Source organism: Chiloscyllium plagiosum, unplaced genomic scaffold (assembly GCF_037043375.1).
Source record: "Chiloscyllium plagiosum isolate Xiang-an unplaced genomic scaffold, Cpla_swu_hap1 HiC_scaffold_4, whole genome shotgun sequence".
In the NCBI taxonomy this organism is placed as follows: Eukaryota; Metazoa; Chordata; class Chondrichthyes; order Orectolobiformes; family Hemiscylliidae; genus Chiloscyllium; species Chiloscyllium plagiosum.
In genome coordinates, this window is record NW_028270142.1 from 52,571,109 (window position 1) to 52,593,003 (window position 21,895).

Sequence of the window (21,895 nt, forward strand, 5' to 3'; positions counted from 1 at the left end):
CCACCCCATTATTCTTTTAGATGACGGAGATCGTCTTACAAATTTGTTCCTCTATTTCCCTCTGACTATTAGGGGGTCTACAATACAATCCCAATAAGGTGATCATCCCTTTCTTATTTCTCAGTGCAACCTAGATAACTTCCCTGGGTGTATTTCCGGGAATCTCCCCTCTCAGTACAGCTGTATTGCTATCCCTTATCAATAATGCCACTCTCCCTCCTCTCTTGCCTCCCTTTCTATCTTTCCTGTATCATTTGTATCCTGGAACATTAAGCTGCCAGTCCTGCCCATCCTTCAGCCATGTTTCTGTAATTGCTATGATATCCCAGTCCCATGTTCCTAAACATGCCTTGAGTTCATCTACCTTCCCTGTTAGGCCACTTGCATTGAAATTAATGCAGTTTAATTTATCAGTCCTAGGAGCAAGTGAGGACTGCAGATGCTGGAGATCAGAGCTGAAAATGTGTTGCTGGAAAAGCGCAGCAGGTCAGACAGCATCCAAGGAGCAGGAGAGTCGATGTTTGGGGCATGAGCCCGAAGGAGGGCTCATGCCTGAAACGTCGATTCTCCTGCTCCTTGGATGCTAAATTTATCAGTCCTACCTTGTTCTCTTCTTTGTCCCTGCCTGCCCTGACTATTTTACTCTCTTCTTTTCTCAACCGTACCAGTCTCAGATTGATTTCGTTCCCCACTATCTCCCTGTGTCCCACCCCCCACCATAATAGTTTAAATCCTCCTGAGCAGCTCTAGCAAATCTCCCTGCCAGTATGTTAGTCCCCTTCCGATTCGGGTGCAATCCATCAGTCTTGTACAGGTCACTTCTACCCCAGAAGAGATTCCAATAATCTAAAAACGTGAATCCTTCTCCCATACACCAGCTCCTCAGCCGTGCATTCATCTGTTCTTTCCTCCTATTCCTATCCTCACTAGCTTACAGTACCAGGAGTAATCCAGATAGTACCCAGCCTCGAGGACCTCCTTTTTAAATTCCTGCCTAACCCACTATATTCTCCCTTCAGAATCTCATCCTTTTCCCTTCCTATGTCATTGGCTCCAATGTGTACAATGACCTCCTTATGATCCCTCTCCCCCTTGACAACATTCTACACGCTCTCTGAGACATCCTTGATCCTGGCACCAGTGAGACAACACACCATTCTTATTTTTCGCTGCTGGCCACAGAAATGCCTGTTTGAGTCTCTGACTAGACAGTTCCCTAACACAACTTGAAACCAGACGTACCTCTCATTGCATTAGAGTCAGTCTCGATACCAGAAGCTTGGGTGTTCGTGATGGTTTCTCAGGGAATGTATCACCCCCTACAGCATACTTGTTTGAAATGGAGATAGCTACAGAAGACTCCTGCACTACCAGCCTACCTCTCTTACTTTTCCTGGAGTTAACACATCTATGAGACTGTATCTGCAACTTTTCTCCCTTCCTATAACTGCCATCTATCACATCCCCTTGTTCTTGTAAATTCCTCATTGCCACTGTCTCTCGAACCGATCCATTCGATCGAATAGAATTCGCAACCAACGCCATTTATTGCAGATATAATCCTCAGTAACACGTAAACTCTCCCTAAACTCCCACATACAACAAGAGCATATCACTCTCCTAAAGACCATTTTTGCTTCATTCAATCTACAGACCAAGATAGCACTGTCTTATTCCCCAACAAAACACTGCTCCAGGCTAACTTAATATTTATGGCTTATATTATTAAGTTTAATCGAGACATAGCTCAATAAAACATTGAATCAAGAGAGAAGCCACTCTACTCACTACTGGCGACTTACTGTAAGGCCACACAAAAATATTCACTTATTGTTTCTGTGCTGTGACCTCTCCCAAATAGGTTCCACCAAAATTAGTTGTGAATTTCACTGTTCGTTAATTTTCCAATTCACAGTCCAATGTCCAGCAATACATTGCTGTGTCAGTTAGCACTGTGGGTTTCTTCACTCTCTCTCTCTCTCTCTCTCTCTCTTTCTCTCTCTCCCCTGCACTGACCTCACCATGTGCTGCCTTTGTCTGTATCTTTCCCTTTTAAAACTGCAGTTTTTTTTACTTTTTTTTCTCCAAAGTTCCAAAACAATGCAACAGCATATAAAACAGTAATTGCTGCCCCTGGAATTTGAGTAAATCCCTTCCAACACTTAAAATATTTCAAAAACAAAAGGAGCAGCCTGTTACAGTCAGAAACTTTTCCTGCCCTCCATCTTGGATTACCACATCACAGTGATTTCATTGCAAAAGTACTGGCAATCTGAGTTTGTGAAAGGTAAATGCGTGAGCTGTCTTTCAACGAGTGGTTTCTTGAAGACAGGAACTACATTTCCTACAATGTTTAAAAAAAAAGACACAATCTCATTGAAACAAAGCTCTGAAGGGATTTGACAGAGCACATGATGAGAGCTGGTTTCATCTGACTGGAGAATTTAGGACCGGGTGGGCAGCCTCGGAATAAGAGGTCAATATATTAGGACAGAGGAGCAGCAGAAATGTCTTCACTCAAGAACCGCGCATTATCAGAGTTGTCCATGCTCGGTTGATGAACCCATTCTAGATAGAGATCAATATGTTTTAAGCACTAAGGGAATTAAACAAGATCACAAATAAAGCAAGAGGGTGGAATGGAGGTAAAAGGTCAGCCATGACTGCACTTATATGATGGACCAGGCTCAACAGGTCACAACTATCTTTTGAATGTTTTACCTCTGACTCCATTATGTCCTAAAGCATAAAAATCAGTAAACTTTATGATCAGTGTTTCTTCAATGACTGTTTAAGCTAACTAGTTTTTTTGGTTTTACATGCATTTTTGCTCTGTAATATGTATTACATGCAAGAGATTTAAAAATGCAAACAAATGGATACTAAAATACAGAATAATACATTAAAACAAACCACTCGACTCCCTGAATATATGTGTGCATTGACTTGAGCAGCTTTCCTGAGTTCAAGCTTATTAGACATGGGGGCTTCCAGCTTGGATAATAAAATCATAAATGACATACAAAGGAAGAAAAAAAAAGTGTTTGTTCTTACCTGCCATCCCAAGTCCCGAAAACTCACATACAGTTCATGCTTTTTGCAAGCTTGTCGCTGATCACTGGTGTTGTATTCTGTCAGAAGAAATAAAGTTAAGTGCTTTACTTAATAGTCAAAGTTAAGTGCAGATGAAGGATGAGCCATTTTGTTTCTAAGGGGAAATCCATTCTCTCAGCAAACAATTGCCCCTCAAATGACCCAAGTTTTGACCTCCACAATTCTACTTGGAAATCCACTGGCCAGTAGCCATGGTGTTACAGGTCTAGGCAACTGGGATTTCCAGCGTTCCACTTGATTCAATGTTTCGCCTGGTTCTATTAAGGTCACCTATTAGTTTTCTTTCAAAGCTGGATTCAGAACTTCTCGCACTGTCCCCCACAACCAAGTCTCCTGACAGTGTGGTTCATCACTGTGGTCCCATTCAGCATAATTTCCAAAATTTAACTTTTCTGAGCAATAGTATTAGAGAAGAATCTTCCACACAAAAAAAAACAACATAGCTTCATGAAACTGGCCTTCGACTTAAAAAAAAAAGTAGTTTTACTTAACATGCCAAATCGCTTTTCTGTTAACCATTTATCTGAAGACTCTATGGAGTTAGCATCAGGTCTAATTTGACAAGATAATACATGGCTTGGAAAGGGTGGACGCTAGGAAATTGTTTCCGTTAGGCGAGGAGACTAGGACCCGTGCACACAGCCTTAGAATTAGAGGGGGTAAATTCAGAACAGAAACGTGGAGACATTTCTTCAGCCAGAGAGTGGTGAGCCTGTGAAATACATTGCCGCAGAGTGCAGTAGAGGCCGGGACGCTAAATGTTTTCAAGGCAGAGATTGATAAATTTTTGATGTCACAAGGAATTAAGGGCTACGGGGAGAATGCAGGTAAGTGGTGTTGAAATGCCCATCAGCCATGATTGAATGGCGGAGTGGACTCGATGGGTCGAATGGCCTTACTTCCACTCCTATGTCTTATGGTCTTATGGACTCCAATTTCTCTGGCCAAGACTTTTTGTTATATCTGTTGTAACGCTTAGACCACCTCCCCAGAATGATCCGCAAATGAATTTCATAACTGTCTGTCCATATCTGGCATCAGTGCTCGAATTCTTCCTAAACTGTTCAGTCTCTCATTCTCAAGACTATTGTACATTACACACCAACCATTTAGTACAGCATCATTTGTGAATTGGACAAACATCCAACTCAGGTTCAAAATCAGTTACATAGGTCAGAAATAGTAAATCTTGTTTCCTGGTTTATACCATTCTCCATCCTATTTCAAACCTGCAGCTTCAAAAGGTTTTGCCTGGTCTGCAACTAACAAAGGTTTCTTTACCCCCTTTAAGGTGCTATTTTATTAAAAGTTTAAGTACACTTTTAGCACTAGCTTTTCAAATGCCCCATTCGGGCATCACTTCCTCAAAAACACAGTCTGGTCTTCCTTTTCACATTAAGCTGGTTTTCATAGAGATGCACAGCACAGAAACAGACCCTTCAGTCCAACTCATCCATGTTGACTAGATATCTTAAATTAATCTAGTCCAACATGACAACATTTGGATCCATATCCCTTTAAACTTTTCCATTTATATACCCATCCAAATACCTTTTAAATGTTGTAATTGTACCAGCCCCCACCTCAGTCAGTTCATTCTATACACACACCACCCTCAGCTTGAAAATGTTGCCCCTTAGTTCCCTTTTAAGTCTTTCCCTTCACCTTTAATCAATGCTCGCTAGTTTTGGATTCTCCTATACTGGGTAAAAGACCTTGGCTACTCACCCTACTCACACCCTTCATGATTTTATTAACCTCTATTAGATCACCCCTCAGCCTCTGATGTTCACTTTAATGATTATTTAAGAAAAAGCAAACTACATTTTGTACTAATTGATTATTTGCACTGATCAACAGACAGTCCTGGTAACAAACCAACTTTATAACAGTTCAGAGGGACTTCATGAGCACCATCAGCAGTTGTAGGTTTCATTGCTAGTTTCACTTAACACCGTTCTAAAGCTGCTTACAAGTCACAGAATTTAAGTTTAGGACCTCTCATAAAAAGTGATAGGATTCTAGAATCTTCACTAGTGAAATCTTTCAGGACGCATGCTAAGTATGGTTTTTCACTTTCAGTTTCAGTTTCAAGCCCATGTTTACTGTTCAAAGGTTGTGAGATATGGCAAAGCCAACATTTGATGTTTGTCCCAAATTGCCCCTTGAACTGATGGTTTGGTGACCCCCAAGGACAAAAGAGTTCTCACTATGATATCTCATTTTGACATCAATAACTCTAGATTCTACCAAACCTCCTCTTCTGGGAGAAAACTGTCTGAACTTCTCCAAACTTTCCCTCCCATGGATCCCACCATTTTAACAAAAGTGGTTCATCAAAATTTCAGCTGCAGAGCTGGGTTTTTAACACCTTTAATTAGACAGTGTTGACACCTTTAGTCAGTCTGCTGGTGGTACCAGGAGAAAACACATGATAAGCAGCACCATGCTTGGCCAGCGCCTACCTTGAATCTTATTCTGCCTCCAAAGCCCATGTTTGGGAAAGTGTCTTACATTCCACCTGCAAAGATACCCAATTCCCAGTTTACACCTGTTGCGCTTGCACTAATAACTGCAACTGAACTCCTGTGCACAATTAACTGTTGTGGCAAAGGCCGGGGGGATGGGTGCTGTCTGTGTGCGGCTTGTGAACTATTCCCCTGGGATTTGAATGCATTAATAAAACCTACTTAGTTTTCACCCAGAGTGATTTACTGTGGGTCATTTTTAAAATGGACTTAATGAATGGGGTTTAGGGAAACACACCATTGCTTTGAAGAGGGAGAAGAAATGAAGAATTCTAAAAACCACCTTTGCTACAGGTGGAACAGAAAATTCACCGCTGCCTTTATGACAGGACCAACAAAATAATAAGAGTGTTGAGACTCTGCTTAAGCCTACATTGCCTAATGTTACTTTTCCACAAATAAGAATAAAAGTTCCAGACTCTTTCCCCCTTTGACACACAATACGGATCACATCTGCAATGGAAGGTGCATGGCACACATTTCAGCTCAGGGATGATTTGCTCGTCGTGTTTGCACTGTCCTGCAACATTCAAAACGTTACATGAATCATTTATATTCCTGTGATTAACTAGAAAGGGACAGAGATGCAAACATACTCACACGGTTATGAAAAGTAATCGAAGGTTAACACTCGCACCCAATGGACTGCGTCACAGCATAGATAGAAATGGCTGCTGACAGGAGTTTAAAAATATAGCCTTGCAATTGCAAACTACAAAAGGAATTGGGATTTGTAGGGTTAAGAAGAATTACAAAAGTTTTGCTGTTTTATTTCCAAAGCTCTTTGGAAATAGTGCGTTGGACATGCCTGTGTGTCAAGGTGCTTCCTCGCCCCTTGATGCTGGCCTCTATTACGTCGTTGGAAAACCCTTTATGCCCTGAATTTTATGACAGCTGGAACTTTGTTAAGTAAGTGCAGCTGTGTAGGAAGGGCTAGGAGGAACCCTCCACACTGGCGTGCTTGTTGAGGCTCCCTTTCCTGCTGAGCCTGCTAAGGTTATCTTGCATTTCCTCTTGGAGAACAGACAAACATTTACTGAGGTTAACACTCTGTGGAATTGTTTGACAAGCCTGAAGCTGCCAAATTATTGAATGCTCCAACATAATTAACTGCCACTGAAGTCACTAAGTTGAAGTAGCTCAGAGTTCATCGTTTTTTTAAAGACCCTCCCTGTTTATTTAAGTGATCTTACTACACAAACGAGTGACTAAATTGAAACATTTTATACCACTACTTAACTTTGCAATGATCTTCAGCACATGTTCTGGGTGGGCAGCGGAAAAAGGCAATGGCTAAATACACAAGGCCTATTGACATAAAACCTAAGAGGGAAAATGTAGAGATCTGGTTTGAACGCAGTGAGATTTTCCTCTTGTTTATGCAGGAGCAGCTCTTTGACAAGAGATGAAATGAAACTTGGAGGTGAGGGTGGAGGCCAGTCTCTGTTGATGTACCCTTGCTGCATCAATAACCAAGGAGAGGATTTGAAACATTTTCCAGTAGCAGCCACATTACGCAGTGATAAACGCTAGAGATACTCAGTACATTGGTAACCAGCAGCTTTCTCAGTGACTGCAGGAGCACTTCAGAGCCATTGCCAGCCATATAGTCCAGTGAATAAATCTGACTGATGCCCGTGTTCTCAGCTGTCACTTCCACCTCCATGCAGCAGGTAATGCACACCAACTAGCACACTAGTACCTCACCACAGCTTCAGGTGTTAATGGTAGACAGTACCCCTTTCAGTGCAGTGAAGTCTGGAATTGTGAAAAAGGTCCGAGCAAATCAATGATGGCTCAGAAAGCAGACACCAAGAGACCTGTCATATCGGGCTTCCCCCTGATGAAGCTGAATTGTGGACAATTCCCTCAGAAAAGATTGGGACCTCACAGTGTATCTGTAGACAGCAGTCAAATCTACAAACCAAAAGACGCGCAGGTTAGGTGGATTGGCCATGCTAAATTGGTCATTGCGTCTAGGGATGTACAGGCTAGGTGGATTAGCCATGGGAAATGTGGGTTATAAGGAAGGGGGATGGGTCTGAACGAGGAGCTGTTCAGAGGGTTCATGTGGACTCAATGGCTGAATAGTCTGCCTCCACACTGTGGATTGGAAGACTGTATGAAAATGCAATTGCCCAGAGCACAAGCAGCTGGCACAACACTGTCTAACCATTGGCAAGAGGCAGGAAACTGAAGATGAGACAATAGAATGTTGAAAACCAGCAGTGCAAGTGGGAAATAACAACAGCAATGCAGCTAATACTAAGTCAAACTTTCAGCTGCTTCCAGAAAGAGGAAAACGTAATCCACCTGGCCTCTGTACATACGCCATGATAGAAAGCACCACATTTTCTTCAGAATGAGCATACTGTACATTGGTGGTATCATTCCAAGATAATTTAGGGAATTAACTTGGAGCACAGTGAGTCACATCAAAAAAAAGACTACAAACATCTGGGCACTGGATGAAGTCATGCGGCTGGATCTGGCTTCTCGAAAGCAATGGCTTTATACAAGAACAGTGCGCACTTGCAAAGCAGGAAGAAGAGTCTGAATCATAGTTGTGGCTTTTCCTTTGTTATCTGGAAGCTCTCGGCTTTAGTGGTTATGTTTCAAGCAAAGAGCCCGCAGGTAGTCTTTTATATTAAATCTCATTCTTAGAGAAGGCCTTGTTTTTTTTAAAAAAATAGTGATGACTAACAGAACAGACAAAAACTGATGCAGGATTCACCTGCACAGAATCAAAGACAAATCAAGAGTAGAGGGATCTTATTGCATTGCAGTTAAATTACATTTGTGAAAAGTGTAACTTCCTGTGTACAACTGCATAACGTAATAGTGTCAGGTGAGGATCAGGTGGTCAGATTTGTGTCAGAGATGGAGGTCTCAGACATTCTGGAATAATGCAGAGGGACAGCCTCACTGTCACAGATGCTGCATCTCAGACAGGGGGTTAAAACTACTGACGGTGTGGAGTTTGCACATTCTCCCCATGTCCGCGTGGGTTTCCTCCGGGTGGTCCAGTTTCCTCCCACAGTCCAAAAATGTGCAGGTTAGGTGAATTGGCCGTGCTAAATTGCCCGTAGTGTTAGGTGAAGGGGTAAATGTAGGGGAATGGGTCTGGGTGGGTTGCTCTTCGACAGGTCGGTGTGGGCTTGTTGGGCTGAAGGGCCTGTTTCCACACTAAGTAATCTAATTTAATCTAATGTCTTCCTGCTCTTTCATTTGGATGTAAAAGATCCCGAAGCACTGATATGAAAAACAGTAGAGATGTGCTTCCCAGTGTCTTGGGGACCAAGAGCTTCCCTCGAGCACCATCACTGCAACCGATAATCTGGTCAGTATCTCTTTGCTGGTTGCAGGGGTTCACTTCTCACATATTGGCTATTGCCCACATAGCAGTAATGACTATACTTCTAGAATGGTTCAGTTGACTCCAAATTGCTTTGCTATCTCCTGAAGTGCAACCTCTACATAAGCTAAAGTCCTTTTCCGATTCACATACAACCTACAAATGCTTGATGAGGGCAAACAATGTATAGTGATCAGGGCCTAGACGGGGAAGCTAGATGTGTGTGTGTGTGTGGGGATGGGCTGTGGTCAGAGAAAAAGACAGACAGTCATAGCAGGCTGACACAGACAGATACCGACAGAGAAAAGCTGAACACAGTAATATTTGCAGATAATTCTAATGGTCAGAACACAAAGACCAAAATGCAGCCCTCCACTCCAACCCCAACCTCACCATCAAACCGGCAGACAAGTGAGGCGCAGTGGTAGTTTGGCGCATCGACCTTTACACCGCTAAGGCTAAACGCCAGTTCGCGGACACCTCCTCCTACTGCCCCTCGACCATGACCCCACCTCCCACCACCAAACTATCATCTCCCAGACTATCCATAACCTCATCACCTCAGGGGATCTCCCATCCACCACCTCTAACCTCATAGTCCCACAACCCCACACCGCCCGTTTCTACCTCCTGCCCAAAATCCACAAACCCGACTGCCCCGGCTGACCCATTGAATCAGCCTGCTCCTGCCCCACCGAACTCATCTCTGCATACCTTGACACTGTCCCCGTTAGTCCAAGAACTCCTCACCTATGTTCGGGACACTACCCACGGCTTCCACCTCCTCAATGATTTTCGCTTCCCCGGCGCCCACCACTTTATCTTCACGATGGACATCCAGTCCCTATACACTTCCATCCCCCATCACGAAGGCCTCAAAGCCCTCCGCTTCTTCCTCTCCTGCCAACCCAACCAGTACCCTTCCACTGACACCCTCCTTCGACTGACTGAACTGGTCCTCACTCTTAACAACAACTCCTTCCAATCCTCCCACTTCCTCCAAACCAAAGGAGTAGCCATGGTCACCCGCATGGGCCCCAGCTATGCCTGCCTCTTCTTTGGATACGTGGAACAGTCCATCTTCCGCAGCTACACTGGCACAACCCCCCAACTTTTCCTCCGCTACATCGATGACTGTATTGGCGCTACCTCATGCTCCCATGAGGAGGTTGAACAGTTCATCCACTTTACTAACATCTTCCCAGCTGACCTGGACCGTCTCAGACTCCTCCCTCCCCTTCCTAGACCTCTCCATTTCTATTTCGGGCAACCGACTCAACACAGGCATTTACTACAAACCGACCAACTCCCACAGCTACCTAGATTACACCTCCTCCAAACCTGCCCCCTGTAAAAACGCCATCCCATATTCCCAATTCCTCTTTCTCCGCTGCATGTGCTCCCAGGAGGACCAATTCCACTACCGAACAACCCAAATGGCCTCTTTCTTCAAAGACCGCAATTTCCCCTCCGACGTGGTCGACGACGCTCTCCACCGCATCCCCTCCACTTCCCGCTCCTCCGCCCTTGAACCCCGCCCCTCCGATCGCCACCAGGACAGAATCCCACTGGTCCTCACCTTCCACCCCACCAACCTCCGGATACATCGTATCATCCTCCGTCATTTCCGCCACCTCCAGACAGACCCCACCACCAGGGATACATTTCCCTCCCCACCCCTATCAGTGTTCAGGAGACACCACTACCCCATCAAGTCCACACCCCCACCAACCCAATCTCCACTCCCGGCACCTTCCCCTGCATCCGCAATAAGTGCAAAACTTGCGCCCACACCTCCCCCCTAGGCCCCAATGTATCCTTCTATATCCTGCACCTCCACACACATCATTTACTGTATCCGCTGCACCCGATATGGTCTCCTCTACATTAGGGAGACAGGCCGCCTACTTGTGGAACGTTTCAGGGAATATATCTTGGACACCCGCACCAACCAACCCAACCGCCCCATGGCTGAACACTTTAACTTCCCCTCCCACTCCGCCAATGACACGCAGGTCCTTGGCCTCCTCCATCGCTAGACCCTGGCTACACAACGCCTGGAGGAAGAGCGCCTCATCTTCCGCCTCGGAACCCTCCAACCACACAGGATGAATGTAGATTTCTCCAGCTTCCTCATTTCCCCTCCCCCCACCTTATCTCGGTCCCAACCCTCGGAATCAGCACCGCCCTCTTGACCTGCAATCTTCTTTCCGACCTCTCCGCCCCCATCCCCTCTCCGGCCTATCACCCTCACCATCACCTCCTTCCACCTATCGTATTCCTAGCGCCCCTCCCCCAAATTCTCTCCCCCCTATCTTTTATCTCAGCCCGCTTGGCACACCAGCCTCATTCCTGAAGAAGGGCTTATGCCCGAAACGTCGATTCGCTGGCTCCTCGCATGCTGCCTGGCCTGTTTTTCCAGCACTACATTTTTCAACTTTGGTAATTCATCACTACTTGGCATTATAACAATTTGAAATGGATGGTTCTTTTAAGCAAACCAAACACAGTCTAGAGGGATAGACTTGAAAGATGCCATGATAAACCCTGCATTGAACATGGCCAAACTGCATTTCAAATATGGTGACTGGAACTGCACCCAGTACTCTAAGGATATTGAGACACTAAAGCTGCTGCAAATAGTTACAAGGTTTAAACCAGAAACACATGGATGTACATATCAACAGAGGAATTCCAGGCTGGGCCTTTCCTTTCTTGCAAGAAAGACTAAGGGTCGATGTAATAGAGGTCTTTAATATTAAAGGCTTTGGTAGAATTGTGTAAAGATCACTTTTGTTTGAACTGTGGCCTTAAAATGGGAAAATCTGCTAATTTAAACCAAGGGAAGATGATGTTGCAGATTTTATAAAAAATTACCAGATCTCTTGTATCGGCAATGTTGCCTTATTTAAGTGATGTGGGAGGATGCTTGACACCATAGCTCCATAGATGCGTTCATAGCAGTTTTACCCAGTTACAGAGTTTTAATTGTTATTCCACCCCTAATCAGAATGTACATGTGTTCGTGTGTTCAAGAGCACTCCACATAGTAACAGTTTCTGCATAAGATGGTAGTTTTGCACAGCAGAAAGAGAAAAGCTTCTCCCTCTTTTCTGAGTGGAGAAGTAAAGAAAACCAAGCTGCTAGCTCTTCTCTGTCTCTGCAAATTCTCTCTTAAAAGAAAGAAAAAAAACACTTTCAGAGACGTTGAAAGGGTAAACCTTTCAACAAACTGTGTCCAAATCCAAAAGGGAACTAAGGAAAATACATCAACAAAGCTACAATGTGGACTGGTATCCGAACTGTGCCTCACTGACGTTTTTTTTAGAAAAAAAGCTCCTTCCGAGTCTGTAATATTGGTATCTTGTCTAACCTGTTTGTAGGTGTATGGGATTTTTCTTTAGAAGTAGAGTTTAAAGTTACAGTGTTATAAATTAGTCATGGATGCTTCTGCTATCAGTTAAAAACAAGTCACCTTGCAACACATAGCTATCTTCTTATTAAGCACAGAAACCTGATGAGTGCTTTTAACCTGGGTTCATAAGTCAGGTAAATTGGCGACGTTGGATAGTTCGATTAAATCTTTCCATGTTTGTGGTAACTCTAGTAATAGTGGGCTCAGTTTCCTGCACACTATCCCAGTGAGCCCATGAGAGCGAATACAGAGAAATCAATTGGGAGAAGCCTCTGCCCAACAAGGTAGTGAGAAGGTGGAATTCATTACCTCAGGGAGGAGCTGAAACAACTAATATATGTGCATTCCAGGGAAAATAAGGTAAGCATATGAGAGAAAAGGGAATAGAGGGGTACAATGGTAGATGTAGATAAGAAAAGATGTGATGGAGCTCAGGTAGACCGAGTATGAACGGGATTCACCAAATGTAATCTTTTACAAGTTAGCACCTCCACTGGAAAGTCAAGCTGAACAAAAGATGCTGCTAGCATTGGCCCTCATCATACAGGTAGCTCTGCTATAACATATTTTTATTAAACACAATTTGGTTGTATCGTGATTTGTGAATTGCGGACACTTTTTTTTATAAAAGCAACCTCCTGTTTGCTATCACGTGATTCCTGACCCCAGCATTAACTGAACAGCAATGCAATCACCTCTAAGCCTGGAAAAACTTAGCTTAAAGCTGGGAATTGTAGTCTACATTTAGAAGGACCTTTATTTCAAACTGGGTGAGAACCTAGAGGAGGACTGGACTTCCATGTCAACATCACATGATCAGTTCACCGGTTTCCTCATTTCCCCTCCCCCCACCTTACCCCAGTTCCAACCTACCAGCTCAGCACCATCCTCATGACCTGTCTTACCTGCTAACCTTTCTTCCCATCTATCTGCTCCACCCTCCTCTGACTTATCACCTTCATTCCCACCTCCATCCACCTACTATACTCTGAGCCAACTTCTTCCCAGCCCCATCCCCCTCTCATTTATCTCTCCACCCTGAAGGCTCCCTGCCTCAATCTTGATGAAGGGCTTTTGCCCAAAACGTCAATTCTCCTGCTCCTCGGATGCTGCCTGACCTGTTGTGCTTTTCCAGCACCACTCTGATCTTGACTGATCTCCAGCATCTGCAGTCCTCACTTTCACCTATTGTTTCGCTAACTACTACTTTTGTTTCGATTTTACTGATTTTTTGGTGATTTACCCCGAACCCTGTTTTTCCCCTTAGGCCCCATTATTTATATCGCCCGATCTTCTATAATAGTGTTGCAAGGGAACACAACTACCGCATTATAGGAGAATTACCTGTATGTGCACAGCTGGCATGGTAAAATCCAAGGATAATCAAACTCTACTATTCTATTCATATTCTAAAGCAAGCAATTTATATTTATAGTTAATTTAACAAGCAGTACACTAGAACAAATTTCCTCAATAATACTTCTGAAACAAATAAGGTGCACAATCTAACTTATACTACATACTCTGAGCGTCACTTTCAATTCTTTCCCCTGCTAACTTGTCTGTACTCATTACTACAAATGGGCTCACTGCTCATTAAGTGATCCTTTTATACAAGCCCAAGCAGCAATGTAGACATTAGACAATAGTCATTTAATGTGGACAACCAAATAAAAGGATTTTGGTGCCTACAGGGATATTCCCATTAAGGCTTTTGTACATACAAACAATAATCATGATCTTTGTAACAGATTGTTTTGTCTTTTCCACAAATACTAATGAAACTTTAATTAGGATCGCTACAGATGTACTCACCATCATATCATTAATCGATAATATATTACTTAGTCTTGCATTTCCACACACACCACTGGTTGCCTCATTAAGCTAAACAAGAAGCTGTCTGCTTTAAGATTCCACTGACAGTAAATGCTACTTCCTGCTCATAAAATTTTACGCCACATGTTAAATGGCCGGATCTGCTTCTAACAAGCTAATGAATGAAACTCCCTCAAACAACTACAACCAAGCTCAAGGTATTTAAAAAAAAATGTTAAGTGATAGCTCATCAACCTACAAAGGCATTAACCCTTCCACCAAGATGTCTGCATCAGGCTCGCAACCTTGTTAAAACTAAGTACGGCTGTGTTACAATTAGGCAATAATGGATAGGGACAGGTGGTTTTAAATATCCTCTCAAACCCATCAGGGGCTTGGGTTTCAGATTAAGGTGATAGCAACTTTTTTTTTGACAGAGCATTTCCTTCAACTCAATATTCAGACCAAAGTCTTTCGCACAGATCTTCAGACATACAACAATGCCCACATTTTTCTGCTTTGCCTGTTGGGAAAAGAACAGGGCAGATCACAACCAAGCTTAACCATGGGCTCAGCCTTATGACTAATGACTTGCCCTCGCTTGTGTTTTTTTGTCTCTGGCCCCCACCCAAGTAGAAAATAAAACAAGTGTTTTCACCATTTGGGGCTGACTGAATTCTTCAAAGTGGGAATGGTCAGTGATGTTAGTTACTTGCCCGATTCATTACGGCAACTAACAGGCAGCAAGAATTCGGATTGAATGCAGCCAATGACAGGTTGTTTTTTTATGATTCAGGCAGCTGTCAGTGCAGTCCCATGAGTTTTACTTCATTTTAACATTAAGTGGAATTTCCAACCTGCTAACGCAAACAATTTTCAGCCATGAGAGTTTACAGCCGAACGACAAGACCACAATTTACAAAATGGCCAAAAGCACGTGTTAAGGAACACCATTCTCTTTAATTTGACACATACCTCAAAGTGTCATGTCAAGAGGGACTACTAATGGTACCACTTAACACAATCACTACACTTCTTTTAAATGAACAATTCTTATGGTTTACTTTCCTCCCAGAAGTCAAGTTTACAAAAATGGTACCAGCGCAAAGGCTTACCACAACGAGAAGTTATGTTTAGATAGCAACTTTAACATAACGAAACCTTCTCACTAGTTCACAGGAGCTTTATGGAACAAAGTATTACACAGAACACCACAAAAAGAAAGGTTTTAAGGGGCATTTTGTAGCAACAAATCAAGGGGGAACAAATGGAAAAGGTTTAAGTGATGGAATTTTGATTTATTTACTGTCATGTGTATTTTGTTACAAAATACAGTGAAAACTGTTGTACAGTGTCACCACTCTCCAGGGCCATCTGAAAACAGAAAATAAACCCAAACATAGAATATAATAAGGTAGAAGAGAAAAGAAGGTGTGTTGAAATTTACAGGCTTTGTTGTTAAGTGCTTAGCCACGTGCCTGGTGGCCAGGCACAAGTCCCCTTTGCCTCCGAGCCAAAGGTTGTCATTCTTCGGCGCCATCTTGCCTCTGCTGGACCTGGCTAAAACAGACACCACCAATACTAACAGGTACCGCACTGGCCCAAACTCAACTCTTCTGCTGGTATGTGCCCTCTTTGAGCCCACCTCTGCAATGCTGAAGATGCCGATAGATCTTGTACTAGGCCCAAACTTGCCTCCGCCCGCATGAATCTGCGCAGCCTGGTGTCTAGACAACTGAAGGGATAAGCAATTGTAATTGGGATTGCACCAGAAGCCAGAAGTGGAGGAGAACTGATTTCTAAGAGTCTTAAGGCTCAAGGAGATTATAGAGGGAATGACAAAGCCAAGAAAATGAGGAGGTGAATTTTCGTTGATGATGATGATGATGATGATGATCCAATATACATCGGCAAACACAAGCCTGAGAGGGGAGTGAGATTTGCCGTCAGTTAAGAAATAGGCAAGGTGTAGATCAACCCTCAAAATAATGGAATTTAAAATGTGGGAGATTAGCCAGAAGTGCACTGGAATAGTCCTATAGTTGTTTATATGTTTACATATTAATGAGCTTTAACTGAAATAAATTTAGTAGATTATCTCTTGCATTAGCAAAGATTTTCTCTCATCTTCAACAGTGCATGGGCATGGACACAATTTCAGCTAAAGTTTAAAAGAAACAAGAATTTGTATGTCATGTTGGGAATGATGAACTAAACTGCCTCTTCACTGTTGTGTGAATTCGATTAAAGACAAGCTTTGAATTTTTCTGCTTATAGGAAGTTACAGCACCCATTCTCTACATGGCCTTAGACTTTATTCTCCATTTTCCAATACAGACAAGGTAGACCATTGACAGCTGCTTCACCTTTGTACCGTATGCCAACCTTATTTAAAACATTGTGCTTATAACATGTCAACATTTTGAAATTTATGCATGTAGGCCTGTGTTAAGAATTGATTCCCAGAAAATAATGAGAATGACAAGGGTTTTACTCTACTGCTTGACTGAGCCAATTGAAATGAACATAAATGTTCCACAGTCCTTATGGTAACATATTTTACAGAGATAGGGATTGCTAAAGGTTTCATCAAATGAAACATCTGGTTTTACTCAAATCTTTAGTTCTACATTTTGCCTGTAAGAGAGATATCTGTTCAATGAGTTCTTTGTTTGACTTTAGAAAAAGCAGCGTAAGAAACCACGTTTCTGGCAAAAATCTCTCAAAAATGTAATTAATTTGAACAAAACACTTTGGGAAGGTGCAAGATTAGCCCAATTCCACCTGTCCAAAACGTCTTGGTATAATTTGTTGAAACTGAATATTACCCCATACATAAGATAATAAATCTCCAATATGGCACAAGTTCAATGAGAGCATTCAAAGATCAATGGAAACAATGTTTGAAACCAGACCAATGACAATGAAGTTTGCGAAGAGGATAATTTTCCTCTTGCTTTGGTGCACTGGTGCTGCTCAGCAGATTTCTCAGTTACTGCAAATGAATAGCTACAATTGCAGAATGATACATCACCTGAGGAGCCCATGCAACCCATGGTTGTCTTTACTGCCTCTTGTGCAGGGCCAGCCACGTAATCCTTGTTTTGGTATTTCTTTTCCTTCTGTAAGCCTATAAATTCTTCCCCTTCAACATTTTATCCTTTTTTAAAAAAAATTGTGTCACAATTGAAACTGTCCACCACCCTTTTAGACACTACATTGCAGGAAATAATAATTGTTAAAAAATATTATTTTCTCAGATCACCACAGACTTTTTTTAGCCAGTTTCCTGAAATACATGTCCTCTGGTTCCTGTCCAGTCACTGGCAACAGTCCCTCAGTTACTCTATTGCCTCTCTTCATTCTTCAGGTCACAATGTATGACATCCCTTGACTCTTTTTGCTAACCAGTGCTCCTCCAGTTTTGGCTTCTTGCGCACTCCCAATTACTTAGGCAGGCCAAAGCAGGAGGGTAGCCATCAAGTTTCTGATCCTCCATGATATCCTGGCCACATGAAAACTGACCCCGCAGCAATGGCAAGATAAAGCTAATTTAATCTGATGGTCTTGAAGGCAGATCAGCACTGTGCAGGAGAATGTCCAAAGCTCAATGAGACACAACACAACCCAGATCTACTCCAGCCACCGAAGTTTGGTTTGTCACAGGACTGTGGTGGGCAAGGATAGGACAGCGAAGCAGACAACAATTGTCCCTCACTACAATCAAATTAATTCATAAGTTATGTTCAATAATTTGTTGAAGATGGGGACTGGCAGAAAGTTAAAGTTATAACTATATTTAAGGAGGAAGATAGAACATGACCATGGAATTTTAGACAAATCAACCTGACATTGTTAGCAGGAAGGTTGTGGATTTTTTTAATTAAAGGAGAAAATAGAAGAATACCTATAATCCAAAATATAATAACAATAATTTCAATGGAGAAAGTTGAAGCAACCACAAGGAAGTTTTTGAATATATAACAAAGAGAATTGTCAAGGTTAATGCAGTGAAATGTAAAAATCTTGATTTCCATAAGGTCCCACACCATAAATTAATCAACAAAGAGAACATGGAGTTATGGAAAGAGTGACTGAATAGATCGGAAGTTGACTTCAAGATCGAAAGCTTGGAGTAGTTATTCAACAAGACTGGTGGGAAGTATGGAGTTCCACCAAGATCAGTTCAGTTTATGGTTTAAGTTAACAGCTTCGACTTTGGAATGAAAAATCCAATTTCTAAATTTGCAAATGACAAAAAATGTGGCAGACAGTCAATACAGAAGGTGAGATGAATAAGCTTACAGAATGAGCAAATAATTAGGAATTGAAGTTCACAGATAAATACAATTTTAAGAAATCACATATTGGGAAATACAAATCTAAACGTGGTAGGGATATAAAAGGGATCTGCGAACACAAATATGCAAATCACAAGTTGTGACACAGGTCAATAAGACCATAACAGGGGAGACAATGGCCTAGTAGTATTATCACCGAATTGCTAATCCAGTCACCCAGCTAATGTTCTACAGACTGAGGTTTGGCACTGCCATGACAGATGGCGGAATTTGAATTCAAATTAAAAAAAAAACACTTGGAATTTAGAGTCTAATGATGACCAGGAATCCAACGTCAGTTGTCAAGAAATCCCATCTGGTTCACTAATGTCCTTTAGGGAAGGAAACTACCATCTTTACCTGGCCTACATGTAACTCCAGACCCACAGCAATATTGACTCTTAACTGCCTTCTGGGTAATTAGGGATGGGCAATAAATAAAGCCCTCATCCCATGAATGAACTATTAAAAACCCAGCAAAATAAGTGCTTCAGTTTAATTTGTAAAGGAAAACACTGAAAAATAGAAAAACTATTTAGACCTGCAGTGAGTCTTGGTTCAACTACAGTCTGCGTACTGTTTGTGTAGTTCCGGTTGGATGCTGGGATATTTGAGCAAATTTAAAGAGGAGATAGGCAGATACTTAATTAGTAACAAACAGATTGAAGGTTGATGAGGAGCAGGCAGGAAAATGGAGTTGAGGATGAGAGGAGATCAGCTATGATCGTATTAGGTGGCAGAGCAAGCTCAGGGACTAAATTGCCTACTGCTGTTCAGAACTTTTATGTTCTTATGTACTTTAATAGCTTTCAATTTTGTAAGCAAGTCTATTATGTGGCATAAACACACTTTTTTCACACATATCTACCACTCTACCTTCTCCATCATTTCATCAATACTTGATAAAGTTAGTCAATTGCGATTGACAAATCTGTGTTGACCTGCCGATGGTTTCCTAAATGCCAACTGAAATTCTTCCCCAACCCAACTCCTGCATTACCCGCTCAACATTTCCTCAATCACTGATATCAGGCTGACAGGCTTAATCCACTCTCCATGGTTTATAAATTATATGTAGCTACCCTTTAAATATTAGCAGGTTTCTAATTCTTTTTTTAAGATTTCCCCATACCTTCTAAATTCAAATGGATTCTCTATTGTATTATGAATGCTAGCATTGTCCTAAGCTGCCCTTTTCTGTCTCATTTTTAACAATTATGTCTTTATTAGCCTGGGATCTATTGCTTTGGCTGCCATTGCTTTCCCTCTCACGGGAATATCTTTAAACTGTTCTTGGATTACCACCTCTTTAACAGTCTCCAGTGTTCAAATAAACAGTCACTCAAAGAATCAATATATAGCTACAACATAAAATGAATCTCATCTACTGTGTTCTGCATTTTTAAATTTCAAGAAGATTTGGAGCCAGAGTCTACAAAAACACTGAAAGCAAGAGACTTTGTGAACCAGATAATTTTCTATGAAACTGCCATCAGTTGCCACAATCATCCACACCAAGAGTAGCTTTCAATTTAAGTGAATTTACAATGGTGAGATTTAAACCCATGTCTCTACAGCATTAGTGTAGGATTCTGAATTACTAGTCCAATGGCATCACCACTACACTACCATCTTCCCCTTATGTGTAATGCAAGCATCTCAAATTGTTGAACTACCATATGTTGAGAATGTCTGATCAACAACAGCAAACTGTAAATCAAATCCTGAAGGTGCACTAAAACCAGCCACTGGGAAGTAACATGACCCCTGTTCTGTAAAGGAGGAGATACATGCATAAAGACATTGCACGAGGAGGTTGAACAGTTCATCCACTTTACCAACACCTTCCACCCCGACCTCAAATTCACCTGGACCGTCTCAGACTCCTCCCTCCCCTTCCTAGACCTTTCCATTTCTATCTCGGGTGACCGAATCGACACGGACATCTACTATAAACCGACCGACTCCCACAGCTACCTAGACTACACCTCCTCCAACCCTGCCCCCGGTAAAAACGCCATCCCATATTCCCAATTCCTTTGTCTCCGCCGCATCTGCTCCCAGGAGGACCAGTTCCAAAACCGTACAACCCAGATGGCCTCCTTCTTCAAGGACCGCAATTTCCCACCAGACGTAGTCGACGATGCCCTCCACCGCATCTCTTCCACTTCCCGCTCCTCTGCCCTTGAGCCCCGCCCCTCCAACCACCACCAGGACAGAACCTCACTGGTCCTCACCTACCACCCCACCAACCTCCATGTACAACGTATCATCCGCCGTCATTTCCGCCACCTCCAAACGGACCCCAGTGATATATTTCCCTCCCCTCCCCTATCAGCGTTCCGAAAAGACCACTCCCTCTGTGACTCCCTCGTCAGGTCCACACCCCCCACCAACCCAACCTCCACTCCGGCACCTTCCCCTGCAACCGCAAGAAATGCAAAACTTGCGCCCACACCTCCCCCCTTCCTTCCCTCCAAGGCCCCAAGGGACACTTCCATATCCACCACAAATTCACCTGCACCTCCACACACATCATCTATTGCATCAGCTGCACCCGATGTGGCCTCCTCAAAACTGAGGAGACAGGCCACCTACTTGCGGAACGTTTCAGAGAACACCTCTGGGACACCAGGAACCAACCACCCCGTAGCTCAACACTTCAACTCCCCCTCCCACTCCACCAAGGACATGCAGGTCCTTGGATTCCTCCATCGCCATACCATGGCAACACGACGGTTGGAGGAAGAGCGCCTCATCTTCTGCCTAGGAACCCTCCAACCACAAGGGATGAACTCAGACTTCTCCAGTTTCCTCATTTACCCTCCACCCACCTTGTCTCAGTCAAATCCCTCGAACTCAGCACCGCCTTCCTAACCTGCAATCATCTTCCTGACGTCTCCGCCCCCACCCCACTCCGGCCTATCACCCTCATCTTGACCTCCCTCCACCTATCGCATTTCCAAAGCCCCTCCCCCAAGTCCGTCCTCCCTACCTTTTATCTTAGCCTGCTGGATACACTTTCCTCATTCCTGAAGAAGGGCTTATGCCCGAAATGTCGATTCTCCTTTTCCTTGGATGCTGCCTGACCTGCTGCGCTTTTCCAGCAATACATTTTCAGCTCTGATCTCCAGCATCTGCAGCCCTCACTTTCTCAAAGGCATTGCAGTATGGGGAAACTGGAACTTCATTATATGAGGAAATATTTTTGCCTTTTTACTGGTGTCTGCTTTGAGGCATCACCTTGCTTTGGAAACTATGCAAGTTAGCCAAGTTATTTCCCCACATCAGTTGTCGAAAGATGCGACTGTTAGTGAACAGGTCA

General features: G+C 43.0%; 1 protein-coding gene across 1 annotated transcript in view; it reads right to left on the reverse strand.

Annotated features, from left to right (window-relative positions):
- Positions 1-21,895, reverse strand: part of bmp6 (bone morphogenetic protein 6) — a 134,454-nt gene that overhangs the window by 25,726 nt on the left and 86,833 nt on the right. Inside the window, exon 5 of the mRNA XM_043688583.2 lies at positions 3,055-3,131. Within this exon, the coding sequence (XP_043544518.2) occupies positions 3,055-3,131 (77 nt within the window). The remainder of the gene's footprint in view (positions 1-3,054; positions 3,132-21,895) is intronic.